The sequence below is a fragment of the Aulonocara sp. 'chitande type north' Nkhata Bay genome, linkage group LG11 (genome assembly GCF_057382095.1).
Source record: "Aulonocara sp. 'chitande type north' Nkhata Bay isolate Kocher_YH1m ecotype deep benthic linkage group LG11, A_spYH_male_GT1.1, whole genome shotgun sequence".
In the NCBI taxonomy this organism is placed as follows: domain Eukaryota; kingdom Metazoa; phylum Chordata; class Actinopteri; order Cichliformes; family Cichlidae; genus Aulonocara; species Aulonocara sp. 'chitande type north' Nkhata Bay.
Genome location: NC_141354.1, coordinates 18,145,027 through 18,169,330, shown reverse-complemented (window position 1 = coordinate 18,169,330; position 24,304 = coordinate 18,145,027). Strand labels below are relative to the sequence as shown.

General features: G+C 39.8%; 1 protein-coding gene across 1 annotated transcript in view; it reads left to right on the top strand.

The window, feature by feature from the left end:
* The window catches only part of mtbp (MDM2 binding protein), a 39,955-nt gene extending 33,244 nt beyond the window's left edge, over window positions 1–6,711 (top strand). The window contains exons 15-24 of the mRNA XM_086310843.1: window positions 342–435; window positions 529–687; window positions 1,174–1,269; window positions 1,372–1,635; window positions 1,748–1,905; window positions 3,138–3,250; window positions 4,448–4,561; window positions 5,883–5,948; window positions 6,026–6,081; window positions 6,266–6,711. Coding sequence (XP_086166969.1) covers window positions 342–435; window positions 529–687; window positions 1,174–1,269; window positions 1,372–1,635; window positions 1,748–1,905; window positions 3,138–3,250; window positions 4,448–4,561; window positions 5,883–5,948; window positions 6,026–6,064 — 1,103 coding nt within the window. The 3' untranslated portion in view covers window positions 6,065–6,081; window positions 6,266–6,711. The remainder of the gene's footprint in view (window positions 1–341; window positions 436–528; window positions 688–1,173; window positions 1,270–1,371; window positions 1,636–1,747; window positions 1,906–3,137; window positions 3,251–4,447; window positions 4,562–5,882; window positions 5,949–6,025; window positions 6,082–6,265) is intronic.
* Window positions 6,712–24,304: the final 17,593 nt, after the last annotated feature.

Sequence of the window (24,304 nt, the reverse complement as noted above, 5' to 3'; positions counted from 1 at the left end):
ACTGATTTGTTTTTTCCTGCAACGCCAACTTTATTCTCTATTAAGAGCAGTGAATGCTCATTCATCAACATTTGAAAGTGATGGATAACGCCTGCTTCTTACTACTGTGTGCTCTCACTTCTGGGTTGAGCAGAGACAAACACTTCTATAGCATCTGATTCCAAGTCTAGCAGCTGACCTCTATTCAAATCTTGCTGGTAAAGTAGGAGAAGCGTGTACCTTTGTGTCCATTATTGTGTGCCATAAAACCACTCTTAAAAATAATCTTAAAACGCCTCCCTAATGATGGATGTTTTCAATTGAATTGATGTAAACAGGATGGCTTGTTGTGTTCGTTTTAGGTTTTCAGATCATTTCTCAGCTGCCGTCTGACTGGCCTGAGAGAAGTGTCCTGCACAATGTGGAAAACTTGCAGAAGAGACGCCAGAAGAGAAGGTATAAGGGATGGGATCTCCGTATATGGCTCACTCTGAACTGTTAAAATGTCTGATCTTCTCATTTTATTATGTTCTGTTGACTGTGCCTTAGATTTGGTCTGTTAGGTCCAGGCTCTAGTGACAGTCTGCTGGGTCCTAAAGATGGCCAGAGAGGCTCTTCTACTTTACTTGATGCCAAAGAACTTCTGAAACACTTCACGTCTGATGGTCTGCCTGCGGGGGAGCTACAGCCGCTGGCCATTAACAGAGGGTGGGATCATTTTTCAGATTTCAAATAGCACCTCACCAGTTTCACTGCACTAAGCTGTTAAATTCATAAATATGAACACACTATAGTTTTTGTTTCTTTGGCAGATTTTCAGATTTACAGCTGAAACACATACACGCACTGTAGCCTGGCATCTGCTCCAGTTATATGTATTTATTCCTGGGATGGATCTACATGACACACACTAAACGAAGCCATAATTAGGATTTGATTATAATCATTAACCTTCTACAGTGAGCTTACAACCCTTGGAGGAAGATTATTGAGCTGAGTTAAAAAATACTGGAGCAGTAAGGAGTTAGTGTTAATAAAGGCTGTCAGACCAAACTCTGTGTGTAGAGAGGCAGACTTGTTCATGTGGTTTAATGAAGACGATATTAAATTGAGAAGCAAGACAAATAACAGTTTATCTCTCTTTTTGTCTTTCTGACTATGACTCGCATTCATGCTCTTTGCTTTTTTTCCCAGTAACAATGCCTTCCAGTTGTCACAAGACCTTTCTCCCAGGAGAGTCAGCAAACTGCCTTTCAGCAAAGCCTCAGCCTCCCATTATCACGGCATAGAGTAAGTTTCTCTAAAGTATATTGACTGTTCAGCTATTTTAAAACTGTGAATGCTTCTTTTTATGAGATTTACTTTTTATAAATAATTTTTTTCTTCGTGTAGGTTCTGTCTGGATAACCAGCGGTCTTTAGATCGAGACCAGGCCTTTGTACGGCTCCAATCTCGTCTGATTCGGTATGAGACCCAAACCACCTGCTCCAAGGAACCGTGCGCCCTCCCCTTTGCCCTCAGCCCCGCTCCCTCACCAGCTGTGATGTCAGAACCAGGAAGCGTGCCTGATGGCGAGACTCTGCAGAACAATGATGTAGCACGACTCAAGCGCAGGTCCTGGGAAGCAGACATTGTTGGAGGCTATCCTCACAAGAGGTATGATGATATATGTCCCTCCTGGTTTGCAGCTACGTGGTGATATTATAAAATTAAGGATGGATGGCGAGGAGCTTTAAAGAGTTTTTATCCATCTGTCTGATTGATCCAGGCTGGCAAAGTCCGAGAGCAGTGACTCCCTCTGTTCTCAGAGTAGCAGCAGCAGCGGGACACATCCTGCCATTAGGTCTCTACGACGACAACCAAGCAGGTCGCAGTCCACCTCCTCTGTAAACAGTTCCTCCTCTTCAGCCACAAGACCGACATCAGGTAAAGCGAAAAAAGTGACTCTCGCATGGGAGGGAACACTTGGGACTGTGTTAGGATCAGATGAGTCGTTTAAATTAACATTCAGTGTCGCCTACTAATCGGAAGGTCGGTGGTTTGATCTCTGGCTTCTCCAACCTGCGTGCTTTTCCCAGTGTTCTTGGCCAAGATCCTGAACCCTGAGTTGCCCCTGATGGAATATGCGTTTAAATATGCTTAGCCATAGGAAAAAAGCACTTGTATGAAGGAGACTAACAAGAAAACACTTTGTGTTATATAAGTACCAGTCCATTTATGTTAATATTAGCAGTGTTGTTCTTGCTCATGGAAAGAAGATCCGGCTAAAAGTGACCACACCTGTAAAAGATCTTAACTTTTTAGATTTAATGTTATCTAAGACTTATTGGCCCAGCAAACTTACATGGCTGTTTAAACTTTTTTCTAACCTGTGCTTTGGTTACTGTTGGATAATGTTATTGTGGGAATTATACATAGCTGTAAAGGTGGGTTAATGTGGTAGGGCTCTAGCAAATTAATAGAATTAATAGAATCAGTTTATTTACTGTGCTGTATGGTAGCACTTCATCTTTATTATCTATGTGCATACTTGTTTCTTTCATTCACTTTCTAGTTTTGTATTTTCTAATTGGTTTTGTTTTTATTTCATTTGATTTTATTGTTCGAAAATGTTAAGTTTTAGTGTAGTTTTTGATAGTTTGTGTTAATTTTAGTTTTTGTAATTATTATTTAAGTTATTATGTTTTATTAGTATGCGAAGGGCATACGTCAGAGACCAAATATAGGAACATCAGTACAGGTGATACAATAAAAACACAGAGGTTCTTAAAAGCAGTTGACTCACAGTGTTGTAGACGTCCAAGGTTTTAATAAACACATCCATCAATGCCTCATCAGGTAAGCTGTAATAAAAGTTTTAGTAAACTAAGAGATACCAAAACTAAGGATATTTCCTGTATATTTTTATTTTCTTTAGGTTCACAAAATCGCTTATTAATTTTAATTTTTTTTTCACAAGTCAAATTTTCTTTGCAGTTAATTAAATAAATTTTTTAACATATAGTTTAAGTTAACTATATTGGTTCAACAGGTTCCTATACCTGTTGTTCTTTGTTATTGACTTATTTCCTCTATTTTATTTTCACTATATGACTTTTACTGTGTTGACTTTAGTGCCTTATTGTTTAATAATTTCTCTTATTTGCACTTCTTTTCAGGCTTGGCGACTCTCGCTTGTGTTGACAGACCTAAATGTCAACAGCAGAAGACGCATCAAGGACACAGCGAGGACAAACTTGCCAAAGAGTCACGCTCCCAGAAACATAACAGGGTGAGAGGATTTGTGCATCTTATTTTTATTCTTATAAAACAATAAAATATATATTTACTTTTACATTTTTTTAAACAGAATATTTCTTAAAGCATTTGTGCTAATAATGATGACAAAAAAATGATGTAACCCAGACAGAAAATGTAACCATAGACTTGTTTGTGCATTTCAAGTCTGCTGCCAAGTTTTAATGAGCAGAGCTTACCTTAATAAGCCGCAATTTTCCTGTAATATCGACTCATTTAGCAATAAATCCATTTTTTTTTACTTGTACAAAAATCTTAAGTAAATATGCAATTCGCCTAATTGCCACCTGGCCTACACAGATGGTGATAGATAAACACACGACAAACTGGGAGAGTTTTTCTACTACAGAGGAGAACTGTGCAGCAGCTCTAGCCGAGATAAATGTGTAATATTTTCCATGCAATCATTGTGAATGTGTGGGCTGCATCACAATGTTGCGGCAGAACCACTTTAACAACAATACTGTTATCGTATCACCTGCTGCCTACATTTTCACACACACACACAGACACATTTTTCTCTCTCATCTTTTACTTCTATGTGCAGCATGCAGACACCATAACACATTAATGGACACATGCACATATACAATTGAACACGCACACCTACCTCTTCCCAGTTTAGTTTGTTCCACCTACAGCAAGCAATCTGACCTTGACTTGTTCTAATTCTGATTACTATGCAAACACACTTATCATCCAAACCCAAGCATAGGAAAGAACAGTTGGTCCTATTGAAAAATAATGATAGCAGTTTATTCAGGACAGAGATTAAAAGCTGTCTTTCTACTCCTCTCGTGAGACGGAATGGTACCAATGATTTCTCACAATAATTTATGGTGTTTACTCAGAACAGTTGTTGTGACAAGATTAAAGGCAGGATCTGTTTGTTTCATTTTTTTTTTCTTCATCCTGTCGCAATTAGCGGTGAAATATTTGTATGTTTGCTCCTCCATGCTGCGAATGTAAAATCGTGCGTTTTCATGTAAGGACGTCCCCCAAAGTCGAGACATTTTGACATCCCTCGGTTTTCTAAAAAGGGAGCTGTGCTAAATTTAGTTTCTCTGAACCAGGCTTGCGTTAGGTGGTTAGGGAATAAACAGAACTAGATTTAATGTTTTTGCTTGTACTAATACAAAAGTGTGTCTATCTTGTCTGTCTGTGTCCTCAGATGTTGCAGGAGGTAGTAGCTAAAACACTCAAACACCATGGGATCACTGCTGAGCATGATTGCTTTGAGGCTTGCAGCAAAAGACTGTTTGATATCTCGAAATTTTATCTCAAGGTTTGTCTTTTTACTGCCCTCTCAGAGTCAGTGTTGTGCTTTTGTTTGACACTTTCATTATTTGTATTACTCTATGATTCCAGGACTTGTGTTTTGTTTTGTATCCTTCTGTATCCTTCTTACTATGCCAGCAACTGGAACCTTTAAAAAAAGCCTTTTTTCCCACTACTCACTTTTTAATTTCTTTGTGCTTCCTTGTGTTTCTTAATCATCTGGTTTTGTTTCACAGTGTACTCAGATCCTTTACTTAAATAGCTATAAATCGATGTTAATTTCAAGATTTTCTGCCTTTTTCTAAGACACTACAGGGAACCTAAGTTTACAGTGCTGTGTAAAAGTCTCGAGCTGCCAGTTTTTCTTAAAGCAATAATTCTCCAGGCTTTCAAAGGTTTTCTTTCGCCATTTGGCTGCTTTTTCACTCACTTTCAGTCCAGTGCTTTCTGATGATTTTCAGAGGAATGTTTTTTTTTTTGTTAAGCCACTTCACACTGACCTATGAATCATTCAAGCGTCAAAGAAAATCCCCTGACTTGATGGATGAACAAGTGTTGTCTACATATAACAGAAAACTTGACAAAGAATCAATTTTAAATTGTATTTTTAAATACTTTGTTACTAGCAGCCTGTCACAAACACGTAATGTGTTCCCATTTCTTTACTTGAATCTAAAAAAAGAGCAAAATGCCAAAGAGAGCACAGTTTGACAGGCATAAAATATTATTTTTGCACTAACAAGCTGATTCCTAAAGAGCAATTGGCTGAAAATATGGCATATCTCAACATGTCTTACTGTCCTTTAAAAAACCTGAGGAAACTTAGCAAGTGGAGTACAAAAGAAGAGACCTAAAACAGGTTCTCCAAGACATCTCATTAAGAAACAAGAAACGAATCCAGAAAAGACCTAACAGATGCATCTGGCCCTTCAGTTGATCCATCTACTGTTCACTGAAGCCTCATCAGAAATGGTCTCAGTGGAAGGCTGCCTGTCGAGAAAGCCATTCATAACAAAGGGAGAAAAGGCTGAGGTATTCCAAATCACACAAGAACAGGACTGAAAATCAGTGGCAACGGAGTGAAGAATCCAAACTAGACATTTTGGGTCAATTCATCTACAAATATGTACAGAGGAGGTCAGGAGAGAGATCCAAAAGTGAGTGTTTACAGCACAGAGAAAGCTCTGTCATGGTTTGAGGCTACATTTCAGCCAGTGGTGTTGGAGATCCTATCAAAATTAATGGTATTATGAACTCAGAAAAATACAGCTTTTAATCCACCAGCTGGAAATGATCTGATACTGAGCTTTGTTGATGCTTGTTCCCAGGATCTGAAGACATCTCGGGGTCTGCATGATGAGATGAGGAAGGCAGCAAGCAGCAATGTTAAGCAGGTAATGCTACAAACATTAGCGTCTCTCTGGTTTCGTTTTTCAAGTCACACATTTGTAATCACATTTTTCTGTTGCAGGTCATTGATTGGGTATTGGAGAAGACCTCAAAACAATAAAGATGATAACAAATCAGGTTGGTTAGAGGAATTTGGCTCAAAACGTCAATTTTCTGTGGTGTCTTTGTTTTTGTTTTTTTAAACATTCATGACAACATTTGGACTTTCTAAGCCTTTCCAAATTGGTTCTCTAATTGTTACATTAAGTCTGTTTTAATCAACTTAATCCTTTATTTAATTTGGTTTTCCTTCATTTTTCAGGATCCCCTATAGCAGCCTGTCGTTTTAAGCTTTTGTTTGTGCCTGGTTTTGTGCTCATCCACCCTCATATACTCCTGCTGCTCCAGAGCCAAGAACAGAAAAACACTCATATCTACATACACTCTGCTCCTCCTGCCGAGAAGCCCCAAGGGCTTTGGATGCTGGCTTCAGGATGAAGATGTCTTTTCTCTGTAGCAGTTTTCTAACCCCCACTACTTATTTTATTCTAAATTACTGTCGTTGTTAGGTTGTTAATTTGCCTTTATGAATGTACAGATGTTTTTGTTTTGTATTTTCCTGTTTATCACAATAAATGCATGTGGGAGCACTTTAACCCCCAGGAAAGACACTGTGTCTGTGTGAAAACTATACAATAAGCTTTGCAGTTGGTGTTGTCTTCCAAAAACAGATGATGATGATGATGATGATGATGTCCCATTCTGGATGGTAGCTGTTGTGCAGACGATGAAAACAAAGCCAACAGCAGTGCAGCAAAATATGCTTTGCTAATTATAACTGACGGTCCAGCTTGTCGTAGTTTGGTTTGATTTCAAACACATCAGGAACATACTGCTATAATTTCACCATCCTTATAAAGAAAACTACTCACAGCCAGCTTTTCACAACTGGTACCACAATTACTTTTTTTCCCCCCAAAGAGAAGCTGACCGCAGGTTTCTGATTCCCAAATTAACATGCAAAACAGCTTTTTCTGTGATGATTTTTGTCTGGGTATTACTTTATCTGGTGGAACAAGATGACTATACACTGTTTTATTACTGTGCACGAGAAGCAGACTCTAGCTAGGCCAAATATGGTGTGGAAGGCTCATGTACTGTTACAGAAATAATTTGATCAAGTTGTTTGGACTCAGAGGCACTCTGGTGAAAAGCAAATAGCATATCAGTACCAAATCCTCATGATTTGGGCTAGTTTTGGAGCCAAAGGACCTGAGCACTTTGCAGTTATTGAGTCAACCACGATATCAGGTGGGGTCATGCAACAGGACAATGTTATAACAGAATGGCTGAAAGAAAAATCAAGGTGTCGCAATGATCCAAACCTCAATGAACTACATTATCGATATAAAGAAGATAATTTTGTTCAAAATTCTTCCACAGTTATCTGAAAAATCACTTTCTGTACAATAAAGTCATACAGAAAATGATTACTTCAAGCTATTGCTGCTGGAGGTGGTTCTATGAGTTATTTGCAGTCCTTTAAAGATTTCTTTTTCATTTTTCCCGTTTTAACTGACCCACAGTCCACTGCCTGGAAGACTGGTTGAAAATTATTAAACAGGCAGTACTGTGAGAAACAGTGGCGAGCCTGAGACAATGCAATCATTGCCATAATTCAGCAGAAAAATGTAGTCAAGTAGCACTTATTTCAGCACCACCTGGTACCCTATCAACACCAGTGCATCAGTGAGGTATGCTGTGCATAGATATGTGTTTGTGGGAACAGAATGAGTGTGGGACCATCAGTATGTATGAGTACTACGAGTATCAACTAGATTTGTATTATCTACATGTACTAGTTGTGCATGAATCAAGAAAAAAAAGATAACAGTTTACGCCATCCCTCCTACATTTGCGTCACACAAGCTGTGTGGAGGAAAAATGACCAGAAAAGGAAAATACTTTGTAGCTGAGCAGAGAACGAGGCACTAAATACTGACTCTTATCGTTAGTCCTTGGGATTAAGTGATAAGGGAAGCTTAGCTCAAACTCCCAGTATGAAGACCAAAACTTGTTCTCTTGTACATATTTATGCCACAAGATGATGTCAGATATTTTTCAAAGAGGACAGAAACAAAACTGAATTTCTCTGAAGCAAAAACTCCACTGCCAGATATTATATCTACAAAATCTAATGTAATGCTGTGGTCTTGGTTTTGATTTTGGGACTATAAATGATTTACAGGCTTGTTCTGTGGGAACATTAAATGAGTGCAGCAAAGATTAAATGAGTTGGCCATCTGTTGTTGCAACATATAAAATAAATGTTTTTAATGGCCATGGGATGTTCTTGTTCCAGGAACTTCAAAATGAAAGTAAAGAAGAAAGATGTGAAAAAATAGGCTGAAGCAGATTTATTAAAAAAAAAAGAGGGATGAGAGGTCTGCTTGCTTCTAAATGGTGTAATATTAAAATAACCTGCAGTATAAATTATTTCGGCCCTCCACTGTTAATGTGCGAGTGAAATGTTGCAGATTATGAGATAAATCTGACCCAACATCCTACACCAATTTCCTAATAGGCAAGTCTATGATAATCCATCTTTTCAACAACATAATCATTATTAATCATAATCTTTACCTTCCCTTGCTTTTTTAAATGAAAAAATATCCCGTGATGAATGTGTAAGTGACCATAGCTTGCTGTGAAAAATGTTTTTTCCAGTGACTCAGTAGCTTGTAGACCCACCTTTATCAGATTCATTCTTGCTTTTGTCTTTCGCATCATTGAATGAATCATTGAATGAATCATTGAATGAATCATTGAATGGTCTGGCATGAACTCTTCAATATTATAATGACTGCAAGGTGCCCAGGTCCTGTGGCTGCAAAGCAAGCCCAAGCCATCACCCCTCCACCACCATGCTGACAGTTGGTATGATATGTTATTTATTTTTTACCATATGTGCTGTGCATTATGGCTGGACATCTCCCTTTTGGTCGTGTCTGTTGCGAGGACATTTTTCCAAAAGTCTTGTGGTTAGATGCAACTCTGCAAACACAAGCTGTGCTCCATTGTTCTGTTTAGAGAGCAAACACTTTCTTCTGGCAACCCTTCCAAACAAATCGTACTTGTTCAGCCTTTCACTAATTGTGGCATCATGAACTTTAACATTTACCATGCTAACAGAGGCCTCTAGAGCAGCGGTACCCAACCCCCGGGCCTCGGACCGGTACCGGTCCGTGAGTCGTTTGGTACCGGGCCGCGAGAGTTGAGGCTCAGGTGTGAAATGTATAGTTTTCAGGGTTTTTAATCAGTTTTTAGCGTTATTTTGTTATCGTTTTTATCGTTTACTCGGTTTCCCTGGGTCTTTTCACGTGTGTTATGAATAAATCTTCTTTTTTTCGGTACCGGTACTAGTTTTATTTTGTCGTATTTATCCGCGACACCTTAAAGGCCGGTCCGTGAAAATATTGTCGGGCATAAACCGGTCCGTGGCGCAAAAAAGGTTGGAGACCGCTGACCTATAGAGTTTGAGTGGCTCTTGAGCTTTTTGCTGTTTCTCTGAGCATTAAATTGTTTGATCTTGGAGTGAATTTGCTTGGATGGCCACTCCTGGGAAGACTGTGGCATTGTGTTAACACAAACATGCTCCAGAACAGCAAATGGCCAAAACGTCTGCCTTTACAAAAGTGTTCCCACCTGCTGATGACCAATGAAGTGCACTTGGTTACTACTTACCGTCTTCGGTTCTAAAGGACAAGCTGGTGAACTCTGGAGTGGACCATCACCTCACTACCTGGATCCTGGACTACCTCACCGACCGACCACAGTATGTGAGGACTCAGGGCTGTGTGTCGGACAGGGTCGTCTGCAGTACGGGGGCCCCACAGGGAACGGTTCTGGCTCCGTTCCTCTTCACCATCTACACTGCAGACTTCTCCCACAATTCCACCCAGTGCTTCCTGCAGAAGTTCTCTGATGACTCTGCAATAGTCGGCCTCATCACTGATGGGGACGACAAGGAGTACAGAGGTCTGACCCAAGACTTTGTGGACTGGTGCCAGCTGAACTACCTCCAGATCAACGCCAGTAAAACCAAGGAACTGGTGGTAGACTTCCGCAGGCACAAGCATTCTCCACTGCAACCACTGAACATCCAAGGTATGGACATTGAGGCTGTGGACAGCTACAGGTACCTTGGTGTTCATCTGAACAATAGACTGGACTGGACTCATAACTCAGACGCCCTCTACAGGAAAGGGCAGAGCAGGCTGTACCTGCTGCGGAGACTCAGGTCGTTTGGAGTGGAGGGCCCACTCCTGAAGAAATTCTATGACTCTGTTGTGGCTTCTGCTATCTTTTATGGCGTGGTCTGCTGGGGCGGCAGCATCTCTGCTGGGGACAGGAAGAGACTGAACAGGGTGATCCGAAGGGCCAGCTCTGTTCTAGGATGCCCTCTGGACCCAGTGGAGGTGGTGAGTGACAGGAGAACGGCGGCTAAGCTGTCATCCCTGATGGACAACATCTCCCACCCCATGCAGCAGACTGTGACAGCACTGAGCAGCTCCTTCAGTGGGAGACTGCGGCACCCACGGTGTGGGACGGAGAGATTTCGCAGGTCTTTCCTCCCCACTGCTGTCAGACTCCATAATAAAGACTTTAACTGATCAAGCACACACATCCATACATATGCAATAATACTAAGTGCAATAATCCTTTCTGTCATCGTTGTATTTTTACTCAGTTGTATATAGTATTTGTATTTGTATTCTATTTTTATCTTATTGTATATTTATTTTATTTTATTCTACTGTATATAGTATTTTATTTTATTCTATTCTGTACAGTTGTGTACTGTATTTATTCTTATTGTTTTCTAATTTTTGCCTCATAACTTTTGCACTGTCCACTTCCTGCTGTGACAAAACAAATTTCCCACGTGTGGGACTAATAAAGGTTATCTTATCTTATCTTATCTTAAATCATGTGAAACCAGTAAATGTTGAAATACTATGAAGTACTTTGCACTTAAATGTGACTGTAAATGACACACAGTGCACTGGATCTGTGGTCTTGTTTCTGGGTAGGATTACGTTGGCATGGACGTTTGGTTTATAGGAGATGATTTAAAGTTTTGGTCTGCATATTGTGGAGCAGGGAAATTATTTTACTGCTATTGTTAAATTATCATCATTATTACCATTGCATTAATAATATAATCTGGAGTTTATATTGCGTTTAGAGGTTTAAACAGTGTGTCTTTCAGAAAGGCTAAAAGTAACAGGACAGGAAACAGGCTTGGAGAGTTTTGCAGAAGTGAAAGTTATTTTGAGCAGCAGGCTAAGACGAGGCTTTAACAATGTAACAGATAGCTTTAAGAAGGCCTTAAGATGTTATGCATACAGTTATTATGTTGACCTTGTATTTCAGATGCAGTTATAACTATTTTATACACAATGCATATCTGTGCTTATTAAAGAGTTGGAGCTCGGTCAATTAATTGGGGGTTGGAAGCTTTGTTCGGCGCGATGTCCGGACAATCTATTGTGCAAGTGACTTGGAGCCATAGAAGGAATTGCATGCTTACAAAACACTTATATCAGGTCATTTCATATTAAGGTTTTAGTAGAGGTTCTTGGTTAAAACATTTATTTAGTAGAAGACATACATATAGTCTCAGTGAGCCTCTGGTCTGGTGAAAGGTCAGAAGTGCAACAGGTGAATTGAGAAAGAGCATGTGAGGTCGTGACACACACACATGAGTTAGATTTATTTAGAGGAGAGATTAGTCATGTCTCGGTAAAAGAGGAACCGTCCTTGTTGTCTCGGCAAGAAAGAGGAACAATTCACTTTAAGACAAGAACGGAAAGTACCAGCCATGAAAATAGAAGATGATCTTCTGGGTTAAAAGTCATTGTGGTGTTGATCTGATCTATGTATAAAATGTATCTGTGACGCATGAAGGGGCGTCAGTAAATCAAACCCTGATGCTATAAAATATCTGTTCATGCTTTGATTAAGTCGAGGACTACTGGCTGTCTGCGTACAGAGTGTCTTCCCACACGTGTGTTCATTAAAATCATTGTTTGACCAAGAGCTCCTGGACCATGGGTGGTTTGTACTCTCCCTCCTCAATTTTGAACCTTAACATTTGGGGGCTTCGTCCGGTGGTTGAGGAGGGAGAATTGGAGGTGTAGATGGAGAAATTTGGTCTTAGGTGGTCTGACGGGCAGACATGAATTCCAGTGGTCAAAGTGAGTGGACATAAGCCGGCTTATCCAAAAGGTAAGGCACTACCTGTTGAATTATTTCCAAAGTGTGCCAAATTGGACATGATAAAATTTAAGTCTACTCACTGAAGTTACTGGTGGATGTCTGTTTTGATTTTGATGAAAAATCTCATGAGTTGAAGCAGTTAGAGTTCTGCTAAGAAGAAATGAAAGCAGTTAAGAGTCTGATAAGAAAAGTTTAAATACTGGGTTGAAGTCCCAAAGAAATTGAGTTCGAGTCTCAAGTAGTTTGGTAGGGAATTGGTTATTTTGTTGGTTAGAATCCAAATTTGGTCATAAGAGTGGACCTGAGCGGTCATTTTGTGAGTTGGAGTCTCCATTGACCACTAGGTTGCACCTGCCTCAGTTATACACTTGTTTCGGGTGTTGATTGTTGTTTCAAAGTATTATAAATTATTTTAGAACGGAACCGTGGGGGTTCTAGGAAGCGCAGTTCTCGGAGGTAATGCTCCCTCCCGGCCAAGGACGCTTGGCCCTGACCTATCGGCGAATAGGGTTAGTACGATTGGCAACCAGGGAGAACTTGGGAACCTCCAAAATAGCTAGGAGTTAGAGTCTCCTTACCGTTTGGAACGGTAGTCTGCGCTTTTTTGGTCAGAAGAAGTTGGACTTCGGGCGTGTAACTTTAACTTAAAATTTCGGGGTAAGCCTTGGCTGTGTAATGCCAAAAATAGAGCTTCAGGCAAAGTTTGGGTTGGTTGACGCTTTTAAATTGAGTTAGGGATTTTAGAGATGAGGCCAGAAACAGTAGAGTCTGATACTGGTTAATTGGTCGCAAAAAACTCAGGGAGTTTATCCGCTGGGCGGTTATTTTAAATTTGTCTAAATTGTGTAGGCGCTAAAGCTGACAGATCTGACAGTGGTTGTAAATATAAGATGTCTTTGTAATATAAAATAAGAGATCTCTGTGTGAAAGGAGTCTGAGGCAATGCTGGAGCTATTTTTAGACGGTGTGTGTGTGTGAGTGAAAATGCAAATGAGTAAGTAGTGAACTGTTTAAACCACAGTTGGTTTTACATATACTGCTGCAAACATTGTTGAGTGTGTGTTTCAAATGCCATTCATGTTCATTAGAGGGTTATAAATAAAGTTTTGAGTTGCCGTAGTGGATGTATAGTAATTGACTGAGTTTGAATGTAGATATATAAATATATTGAGTGCACTGTACATACTTAAGACTAACACATTACTTGCAGTAGTAACTTTTCTCCAGCATTAGTTGCTGGTGTGGTTTATTTTTTCAATTTCTTGTGTGTGCGGTGAGAATTAATAGGGGTTTCAATTGTTTTTTGTTTTTGACTTGCTCTTTTTGATTATGACAAGCATGTCTAAAATACTCTTAGGAAAGTGTGTTTTGAGTTATATTCCTCAACTCTAGTCACAGTTTAAGTGTGTGAATGCAGTGACTAGAAGGTTTGGAATGATGAATAAAGGTGAGAGGTATTTCTTTGGTGATGTCAAGTAGGATGTTTTAAAGTTTGAAAGTGTTTTTAATTTGAGAGAGGCATGAGTGATGTTATAAGAGTTTGAGTTTCTTTTTCTTTCAGTTTAAAAACACATAAGTACATACACTTGGTACACCTGTTTACTCTTTGACTTTATTAAAACAGACGGTGTATTTGAGTTTGAATTTCAGCAATTGTATGTTGATATGGTAATTTAGTTTATGTTAGGTATAGGAGATGTCCATCTCCGCGTCTGGTACTGAGTGAAAGTGAGCACGGTGAAGATTGTGATGTGAATGCTGACAGGTGTGTGTGTGTGAGAGGATTATGAAATCATTGTGTGAATGATGCTACATTTTAGATCAAAAGTTAGCAGAATTACAGAGGGTTTGTAGATTGTGAATACAAAATGAGTTTGATTAGCCTGCAGAAACAGAAAAGCAGCTTGAGCTGCTCTGATAAGCTGCGTGCTGTGTGTGTGACAGGAAGTTACATGCCCATAAAAGGAAGTCTGAGAGAGAAGTGTGTGCGTAGGCAAAATGCAGAGTGTGTGCGTGAAATAAGGGAGTATTGTTTTTACATCAAGGTTTAGTAGAACTAAAATAGAACGTCACAAACAAACAAAAGAAGGTAAAATGAAGAGAGAGAATAACTGACAATTACATTAATGAATAGAAAACACACATACACAAAGTGCCATATGTGAAATTATTCTAGGAAGGAATCAGAAGTGAGATAGTTTAATATAAGATGCAATGAAGGAAGCAGCTTACACTCCTTTAATTTCCAGAGCCAGTGTGTTCCCTTTCCTGCCCACTTGGGCATCAGGCGAGTATGGAAGGCTGGATAGCCCATGACGGGTAAGATCCCACCTCGAAACCCTGGGACAACCTAAGGCAGGCACAGCCACGATTACTCGGCCTCACTCAGTCCCGGTGAGCTCAGACTCACGGGTGAGATGAAGGGAAGAAGACGGGACCTTAAGGGTAAAGCCGCTGGGCTAAGGTGAAGGGGGTAAGTGGCAAGTGGAGCCCTACCTTCTGGCTGAGGACAAGGAATGCTGCTATTTAAGGTAGGAAATCAGAATTTGGGTTAGTAAATTTGGGAAGGAGTAAATTGACTGTTTAAAGGCAAAATTATGAAGGAGTATGACACACTGCAAAAGCAACATATGCAAATTCACACACACAAACAGAAAATGCATTAACCTTATAAAGACAAGACAAGCTCATGATGAGTATTTGTATAGATACTGATTAAACCTGGCTTAGAACATAAAGATACGCAATGAAGATCAGTTTGCTACTTGTATGAATGATACAATGGTGTGAATGTTTAATAAAATACATTTGAGTTTGTAATTGAGGAATAGAAGAAGCCATATGACAAAGGGAGTTATGAAAACAAAAAAGTGATTAAAGTAGTTTTAAAAAGAGTGACTTAGGAGTGCTCTCTCGTACTAAGTGATCAAAACCAGTGATCACTGTAGAAAGAAATAAAATTATTTAATAAGGAGATAATGTTTATACATATGTTTCCGTTGTTACAGCAACTTCTTGAGAGATGACTCAGTATGCAAATTAGCTGAAGTGAGTGGTGACGTCGGAGCTTCCTGTATGTGTGTGACTGAGGAAGTGACTTTCAGAAGAGGAAGCATGGCAGACAAGAGAAGTGCAGATTTGGGTAGGAAATTTATAGTTTAGTGATATGTTGTTGTAAGGGGGTCTTATGCTGAATGTAAGTATGTTACAGAGCATAAGGGGGTGATTTTTGTGTGCAAATTGTGTGGTTTTAATGAGACTTTCGGTGTATTGAGGAGGTGAAATTATGTGGTGGCAAAACTTTTGTGTGTTTAAGGTTGTTGAGGTTGTTGTGGTGATGGGTTGATTCTGTCAGTTAGGTTCGGGTTGTTGTTGTTTTTGTTTTTAATAGAGGGAGTTTTAGGAAACATGGACATGTCTAAAAATTGGGCCCATTATTTTGTAACAGTGCACTTAAAGAAAACCTGTCAGGTGATTTTGTTTTGTGTTTTGTGAGCTAACAATCAGCTCTATTTTTTCATTTCTGTTCTAAGCAGGCCTGAAACAGCGCTGAAAATTCTCGGGAAGAGCAAATATAAGGGGGCTTTCCAGATTACAATTGGCTGAGGAGAAAGCTACCTGTAAAAAGGATTTTATGCGAGTCAATCCAGTCCAAAAGCATAAAGAAATATTTTCCTATGGAAAATAAAAAATGACTGAGCTCATTTTGCTGAGGGTGGAGAATCTGACGCGGGAAGCTCCACTATTAGCAAAAATATGGAGTGAATGTGTGAGTGAATGTGTGGATGAATACATGTGGACAAACAATTTGTTTTTACCAGAGAAAATTTCTGTTTTGTTTTGTTGACTGGGGTTAGATTATGGGATTATAGTATATTGTTGGGAGAAGGCCAAATGTTACGGGGGAGGCATTTTCTGATATAACTCAGTTACCATTAATTGTAGAAACACATGACTGATAACTGTTCTGTTTTAAGTTTATTTTTATGACATAGATTGGATCATGAGTGGGGAAACTGAGCATTTTTAAGTTTTGTATAGTATCTTGACTCAAGATAAAGGGGGGTTTAGGGTTTAATAATTTAATTGTTTAATAATTTAGGATCATTTTAGGACCTTTTGGGTTTTTGATCATTTGGATATGGTAAAACTGAAACTGTTATTTTTAAGTTAAGGTTAAAGGATTAAAGTGAACTTGTCACGGTTTGCGGGGCAAGCCGTGTGGAGTTGTAGAAAAGGACCCAAAAGGCGGCAGCTCTGGTGCAGGTGAATATTTATTTACAACGGTGGGCACAAAACAGCACTGGTGGAAAAACAAGAAACCGGAAACCTAAACTGGGTAAGCTAATAACACAAACCAGAAACGAGGATGCAGGGAGGTCCGGGGAAATACACAAGAGACGCAGGGAGACCGAGGGGAAACAACACAGACGAACCAGCAACTACCATAACAGAAGACACAACTTAAATACACCCAGAGAACACAGGGAGATTACACACAGGTGGGGAACACAGGTGACACTGATAAACATAACGAGACAGGGCAGGAGTGAACACAACATTACGCATACTGACGAGAGACTGTCAAAGTAAAACAGGAAGTACACAGAGGTTCAGACAGGAGGAGAGAGAGCACGGGGAGAACACAGACATAACAGGCTGGGGGAAACATGGAATAAACACAAAGAGAGACGAGAGCTCATAAATACACAGAGGGGCACAAGGGGGTAAGAGTCACAAAGGGAAAAACACTTAGGGAACACCACAACAGGACACCTCAGAAAACCTGGCCTAAATAAGGAGCGAAAATACAAGGAACCAAGAATACTGGGCCAACATGGCCCAGGACCATGACAGAACTGAATCCTGTTTAGAAGATACAATGCCGGTTTTTCAAAGCTGTGAATAATTCTTAGAGGGAAAATTAGTGAGGGTTGAAGGAGTAGAACAGCTTTGATTTCTTTTTGATTTCTAGAAGTAGTGGTTATAATGTAGGCTTACACATACAGATATTACATAGGAGGTATTTTTAGGATAAAGGGGAGAGCTTATAAATAGAAATGATTTTTATACATATTGCATTTTTTGATATGAGTTATTGAAGTTATTGAAGGATTGCACACGCTTACAGACACAGAGTTAAGAAACACACATGACAGTATTGATTCCAGGCAAAAGGCCTCAAATTCATTTAGCTTTTTGACTGAACTTAAAGAAGGACCAAAGAGGAAGGAAAGCATATTTTGGTTAAGTCTGATAAATTAGAATTAGAAGGTATTGTTACATTAAAGGGAGCAAATGAAATAAAAAGGCTATACCAAAAACAGGTGATAACATAGGAAATGTGAGGTTTTAAAATGAAGTTAGTGTTAACACACAGGAGTTGTTTCAAGGCAGCATTTAGCTATGATGAAATGTATACAGGAGTAATTGCTTATATGCTTAAACTTAATTGATTAAAGTGGTTGTTTTTCTTTTGGAGCTTTTAGTAAAATAGGCTGGTTCTAATGATTTTTTGTTAAAAAGGTGGACAGTTTGTGTACAGGAGGTCGATGATCAGATAGGAAAATAGAGCGAGCAACCGGACGTGAAAGCAGGGCTTAAAGAGTTTTAAAGGGATGAGTAACGTTGAAGAATATATAAATATAAGTCAATAAGTTAAGAACATAATTAGGATCAGGCGTTTGATTACAGAGTCCCAAAAAGGATAAGTTAGGGAGATGCAGGAAAAGGTGTTTTGTTTCCTTTGCAGAAGATCGATCTCGGCGACCACAGGAGGGGCGAGGATCCTGGAGATCTCAAGGCCTGCTGAACCACCAGAGAGGGACTGAGAAAACCAAAGCTTACACATGGAGTGTTCTCGAATGGGAGCTGGTGTTTATTACTGGACCAAGTAGATGACAGGAGGTTGTCTGATTTGCTGAGCGAGGACGCAATGTATTGCGACCTCTGGTGTTCCAGAGGTCGAGAGAGGGAGTGTGGAGCAGGGAAATTATTTTACTGCTATTGTTAAATTATCATCATTATTACCATTGCATTAATAATATAATCTGGAGTTTATATTGCGTTTAGAGGTTTAAACAGTGTGTCTTTCAGGAAGGCTAAAAGTAACAGGACAGGAAACAGGCTTGGAGAGTTTTGCAGAAGTGAAAGTTATTTTGAGCAGCAGGCTAAGACGAGGCTTTAACAATGTAACAGATAGCTTTAAGAAGGCCTTAAGATGTTATGCATACAGTTATTATGTTGACCTTGTATTTCAGATGCAGTTATAACTATTTTATACACAATGCATATCTGTGCTTATTAAAGAGTTGGAGCTCGGTCAATTAATTGGGGGTTGGAAGCTTTGTTCGGCGCGATGTCCGGACAATCTATTGTGCAAGTGACTTGGAGCCATAGAAGGAATTGCAATACATGCTTACAAAACACTTATATCAGGTCATTTCATATTAAGGTTTTAGTAGAAGTTCTTGGTTAAAACATTTATTTAGTAGAAGACATACATATAGTCTCAGTGAGCCTCTGGTCTGGTGAAAGGTCAGAAGTGCAACAGGTGAATTGAGAAAGAGCATGTGAGGTCGTGACACACACACATGAGTTAGATTTATTTAGAGGAGAGATTAGTCATGTCTCGGTAAAAGAGGAACCGTCCTTGTTGTCTCGGCAAGAAAGAGGAACAATTCACTTTAAGACAAGAACGGAAAGTACCAGCCATGAAAATAGAAGATGATCTTCTGGGTTAAAAGTCATTGTGGTGTTGATCTGATCTATGTATAAAATGTATCTGTGACGCATGAAGGGGCGTCAGTAAATCAAACCCTGATGCTATAAAATATCTGTTCATGCTTTGATTAAGTCGAGGACTACTGGCTGTCTGCGTACAGAGTGTCTTCCCACACGTGTGTTCATTAAAATCATTGTTTGACCAAGAGCTCCTGGACCATGGGTGGTTTGTACTCTCCCTCCTCAATTTTGAACCTTAACAATATCCAAACCACATAGCCAGAAAAACTGAGCTGTTGCTTCATGGTTGTTGAATGCTAGGAGGGTGAAAGAGTGAGTTCCTTTACAATGTTTTTGACACGTCATTTTCCATCAAATACCCTCTTGGCTCAGCTAAAAAACCTGAGATATTAAAAGAAAGAGAGATGACATTAAGAAAATCAGAAAACTGAAATTTATGGGCGAGTTCTATTTTTTCTTTTAATCAGGTTTGGCTGGTAACTCTGTAGTTATTTTAGATGATGCTTCAAAAATAATGGCACAAATAAATGACTGGATGCACATCAATATGGCTGCCAATTTTGGAGTCCTGCTTCGAGTGTGCTGTTGCACAGGAGCTGGTAGACTTTATAAACTTCTACACTGCCACATAAGGATTTGTTTGACCTGCATGAAAATCACTCAAATGAGGAATGATTCTCTGTACCTGTAACTGAACTGTTATGTGAAAGAAAACGGGTCGCAAGAGAAACCACCTGACTTGACTTGTACATTTTATAGAGCAGTAATTAATGAAGAAGAGACCATAAAAGGCCACAGTGACAGTCACAGTGTTTGTGTGTCAGTAGAAGTAGGTGGCTGATTTTAAATGGGTGCATCAGTGTGTGACAGTGCTCATTTCCCTGGCAAAAACAGCAGTTTAAAAATGCATTTCACCAGATGTTTTATGAGACTTGATGAAAGTGAGGTGCCATTAGCTGAAATTACAATCTTGATTGTGTCCACTCTGCACAGCCAGACATAATCTGTACCAAAACAGTACTGGAGTAGACCGACCATGACCTGACATCTTAATGCTATAAATGACAGACGGCTGAAAGACGTCTATTTTTAAAGGATGCGCTTGGCAGAGAAAAAATGGGATAGTCTGAGAGTTGAAAATAGTCAGCAGGAATAAAGTGAGGCACTAAAGGCAACAGAAAAGGCTTGTTGTGAGTTGTATGTGAGGCTGGACACTAAGGAAGGAGAGAAGAACTTGTATGGATTGACTATGCAAAGAGATCGAGCTAGAGATGATGTGCAGTAGGTTAGTATGGTTAAGGATAGAGCAGTACGGTTTCATACTAAGAGAAATCTACAGGTGTGATGTTTGCTTTCACAGTGTTGATGGAGAATACAGAGAAGGTCAGAAAGAGCTGCAATCCACTCTTTGTGGATCTAGACAAAGCGTATGATAACGTGCCAAGAGAGGAACTGTGGTACTGTATATGCATGGAGACAGTGGTAGGAGTAACAGGTGGGTCAAGATGGTGGTGGGAATACATCTGGGATTGGCTCTGAGCTCCTTCTAATTTGTAGTGGTGATGGACAGGTTGACTGGTGGGGTCAGCCAAGATTCTCTGTGGACTCTGATGTGTGTAGATGACATTATGACCTGTAGGGAGAAGGTGAAAGAAAGCCTGGAGAGGTGGAGGTATGCTCTGGAGAGATGAGGAATGAAAGCCAGTAGAAGTAAGACACAATACATGCATGTGACAGTGAGGATGCAAAGAGTAGAGTTAGTGAGGGTACATAAGTTTAAGTTACTGGCATCATTCTTCCTACAGACAGTCCACTAGACAGGTGAAGGAGAGAGTGCAGGCAGGGTGGAGCGGGTGAAGATGAGTGTCAGTTGATTTGTGACAGAAGGATAATAGCAAGAGTGCAAGGGAAGGTTTATAAGGTGTTAGTGGGACCTGCTATGATGGTTTGTGGACATAATGCTATTTCAATTTTCATTGGAAGTGACCAGAATGGATAAGATAAAAAAAATTAGTTCATCAGAGCGACAGCTCAGGTTGAGAAAAGTAAGAGATGTTGAAATGGTTTGGACATGTGCAGTACTGATAGGAAAGAGCAAGATTCATGGATGCAGTGAAGGAGGATATGCAGAGGATCAGCTTAGATGGAACAGATGATCTCCTGCGGTGAAGCTCAAGGGAGCAAGCTGGAAGAAAAAGCTGAAAGAAATCTCTTTTGCTTAGTCGTCTTCTTTAGAATAGGAATTATTTGACATTCGATAAACATCACTAAAACCTACTCTGTATTCAAGATGAGAAGTAGGTGTCTGACTGATGGGTCTAATGAAAGAGGCCTTCAGAAGAGTCCGATTGATGTTCGCTGAGACTAAAACCAATCAGGCACCTTTTATCAGGCAAAGCTTAAAAAAAAAAAACATGAAACAAGTTTTATGTCTCAGTTTTTCAGTTTCTATCTCAGCAGGATTATCGTCATCATTAATAAAGGCCACAGACTATGTTAAAAGGAAAACAAGGCTGAAATTGTGAGAAAAGGGAGGAGGGTCAAGGAGGTTTAATTTAATAATGAACGTCTTTGACTTTATGAATTGCTGAGGGCTCCATTATTCTACAGCTAGAAGTGTATTTATAAATATTTAATGTAGTTTTTATACTGTGAATTTTCTGGTTAAATTTCAATAGGATTGTTGCTGCTGTTGGTCTGTCACTGTGATCAGTTTACATCAATAAGCGGTAACATCAAAGTCGCCTCCCTAATGATGTGTTGTTTTAACAAAAAAGTCCTGACCCACTGGGGCATGGACTCCACAAGACCTCTGAAAGTGTCCTCTTGTTTTGAGTCAGTGCTTTGGTTCTGTAACCCCCCCCTTTTTTTTTTTTTGTAAGTGTATTGTCCTGCTGGAGTACGATGCTGGGTTTTTTTAAATGAAAAAAGTCTTTATGAATGTTTTTTTTTTAAAGCTTTATTTGCTTATGCCTGGAAAAAATGATATTGCAAAACCATTAACAAATAGTTCACGCATTCGGCTGACGTGCACCAGCTGAATGCGTGAACTATTTAAATTCATCTCCTGAAGAAAATATCTAGCTCCAAAGTCTCTGTATCTGTAACACAAAACACTTACATTACACATCATGATTTAATTACATTATTGCTGCACTCGGTCTTGTCTTTATGACAAAAAGAGTTAAATGATTTGCTTTTTAATGTTCCGCCTGCATGTGTACATGTGTGTTATCGCTGTGCCTCAGCTCAAATGGTTTCTCCCCCCTCCCCATCTTTTATAGAGCCTGCACCCCTTCCTCTTGTTAACATACACATTTTGACTATAATACTGAAAAATGAGCAAAATAGAGCTGGGCATGCCTCCTCTGGGTCGTTGGCATGGATTTTGCATGCAACCCGTGCATCATCGCGTTCCCTGATTGTCCACAGGATATCTTGTTACAAGCACAGGTTCAGCTGAAGTAGCCCTCTGGGAATAAAATGATATTATGACACAACACAATGTTTACGTGTAGTTTGAAGTGTACGGGATTATCACTGCACCAAACCCCCGTTGGTTCTATTTTTGTGACAGTGTGCTGTACCTTTGGGATCCATTGGAGTGCTCAAGAAAGCAAAGTACACACTTATCTTGTGCTTCTGTGCAGGTTTATGGTACAGAGGAGACCACAGAGCGTCCAATGTGTGTGTGTGTTTGCATGCATTCAGGGGCACTTGGCTGTGGCATCCTGAAACACTACTTTGTCTCACTCACATGCATCCCTTTATCACCCCACATCTTTTTTTGTTTGTCATCACGTTCCCAGAGACTGGCACTTTGCACTGCGTATCATATTTGAACTTGGAGAGAAAGGGGGCGGGTAGATGGATTGTCTCTCCTTTGCTGCCAAAAACAGTGAAAGGTTGTGTACAGTCGGTGGGAGTACATAGTTTCATGAGTTGAGGGCGTGCATGTGTATAGGTTACATGGAGGCGGATGTTTTTGCAGCAGCAGACCTTGAAGAAGAGCCCTCCTTAAGAGAGAGGGTCACAGCAACATGCTCTCTATCGGTCTGATGCTGACAGACGGTGTGCTTTCCTGTGTTTGTGGACAGGATGTGCATGTTGCTGAGAAGGTTACTCATCCTCCTCTTGTCTATTTACAGATAATAATAGGGAGAGGGTGAGGAGATGACCCAGTTTTTCTTCTCTTGCAATGCCTACAAAGTGTTCTTTTGTCTCACAGCCATTCTTGCACTGCCTCATTTAAAACACATCAGTAACCAGATTCCAGAGTCCTTGAGTTATCAGTTCTGATATAACTTTAGTAGGAAACTAGCCCGAAAAAAGATATTTTAAAGCCACGAAAAGCCAGCAGGGAAAGTAAGAAGAAATAAAACTTATATTGTCAAGATTTTGATTAGAGAAGGGTTGCTGTTCACTTTATGGTCATTAAAATACAACATTCCTATGACTGATCTGTGACCAGGTTCCTGCCTTTTCTGGCATCAAGCACCCAGTACCAATGTCTGTCCCTGTGGATCGTGGATCTAAGGAGCAGCAAAACCATATTGTTGCTGGTGTAAACTGTGCAGGCTGAGCCCAGATCTGGCTCTAGGACATGGATGCAGTTTCACTTTTCTGGATATGGCATTGCAACTCCTACTTTTTGTAAACCTGGAGACAACAAACCTATGATCCACCAGTGCTGTGCTTAAAGGAAATATAGAAACTAATTTGGGGCATTTTAACAGCATATGGTTTAAAAAAAACAAACATCCAGATGTGATTTTGACCCTATTACTGTTGTCCAATGCAGTCTGACAAATGTACAAAGCAGTAATGTCCTTAGGCACTCAATAACTCATCACACACACACTCATCAGGATGTGAGATAGGAGCTCCTGTTGAGGTACTTCTTGGTAATGAAAGCATTTAGAATTCCACTGAGCACAATCCCATCCTTCACGTCGCACTTGAGGATCACCTTCAACAGTTCAATACATCCCCTTTGCAGGCCTTTGTGACATTATTGCATATAGCTCACAAAGAATGTGTAAAATACTACCATAGTCAATTCTTCAGCCTTCATGAAAACACACTGAGTGGCACTTTTAAAGCCACTTTACACCTGCTTAATCCTGGAATCATTACGTACTTATTGCTGCAGAGAGAACATGACTAAAATATGGAGAAATAAGACATTTTTTACTCAGGATTTCTGCCCAGTGCATATGAGATAGTCGGGACAGAGACTTAGGAGGTGCATTACAAGTGCTTTTTATGGTGGCATCATGTCTTAATCTACGTTGTAATTTTTATCTTTACTTTTAGAAAAAGTTTGAAGTTTTGA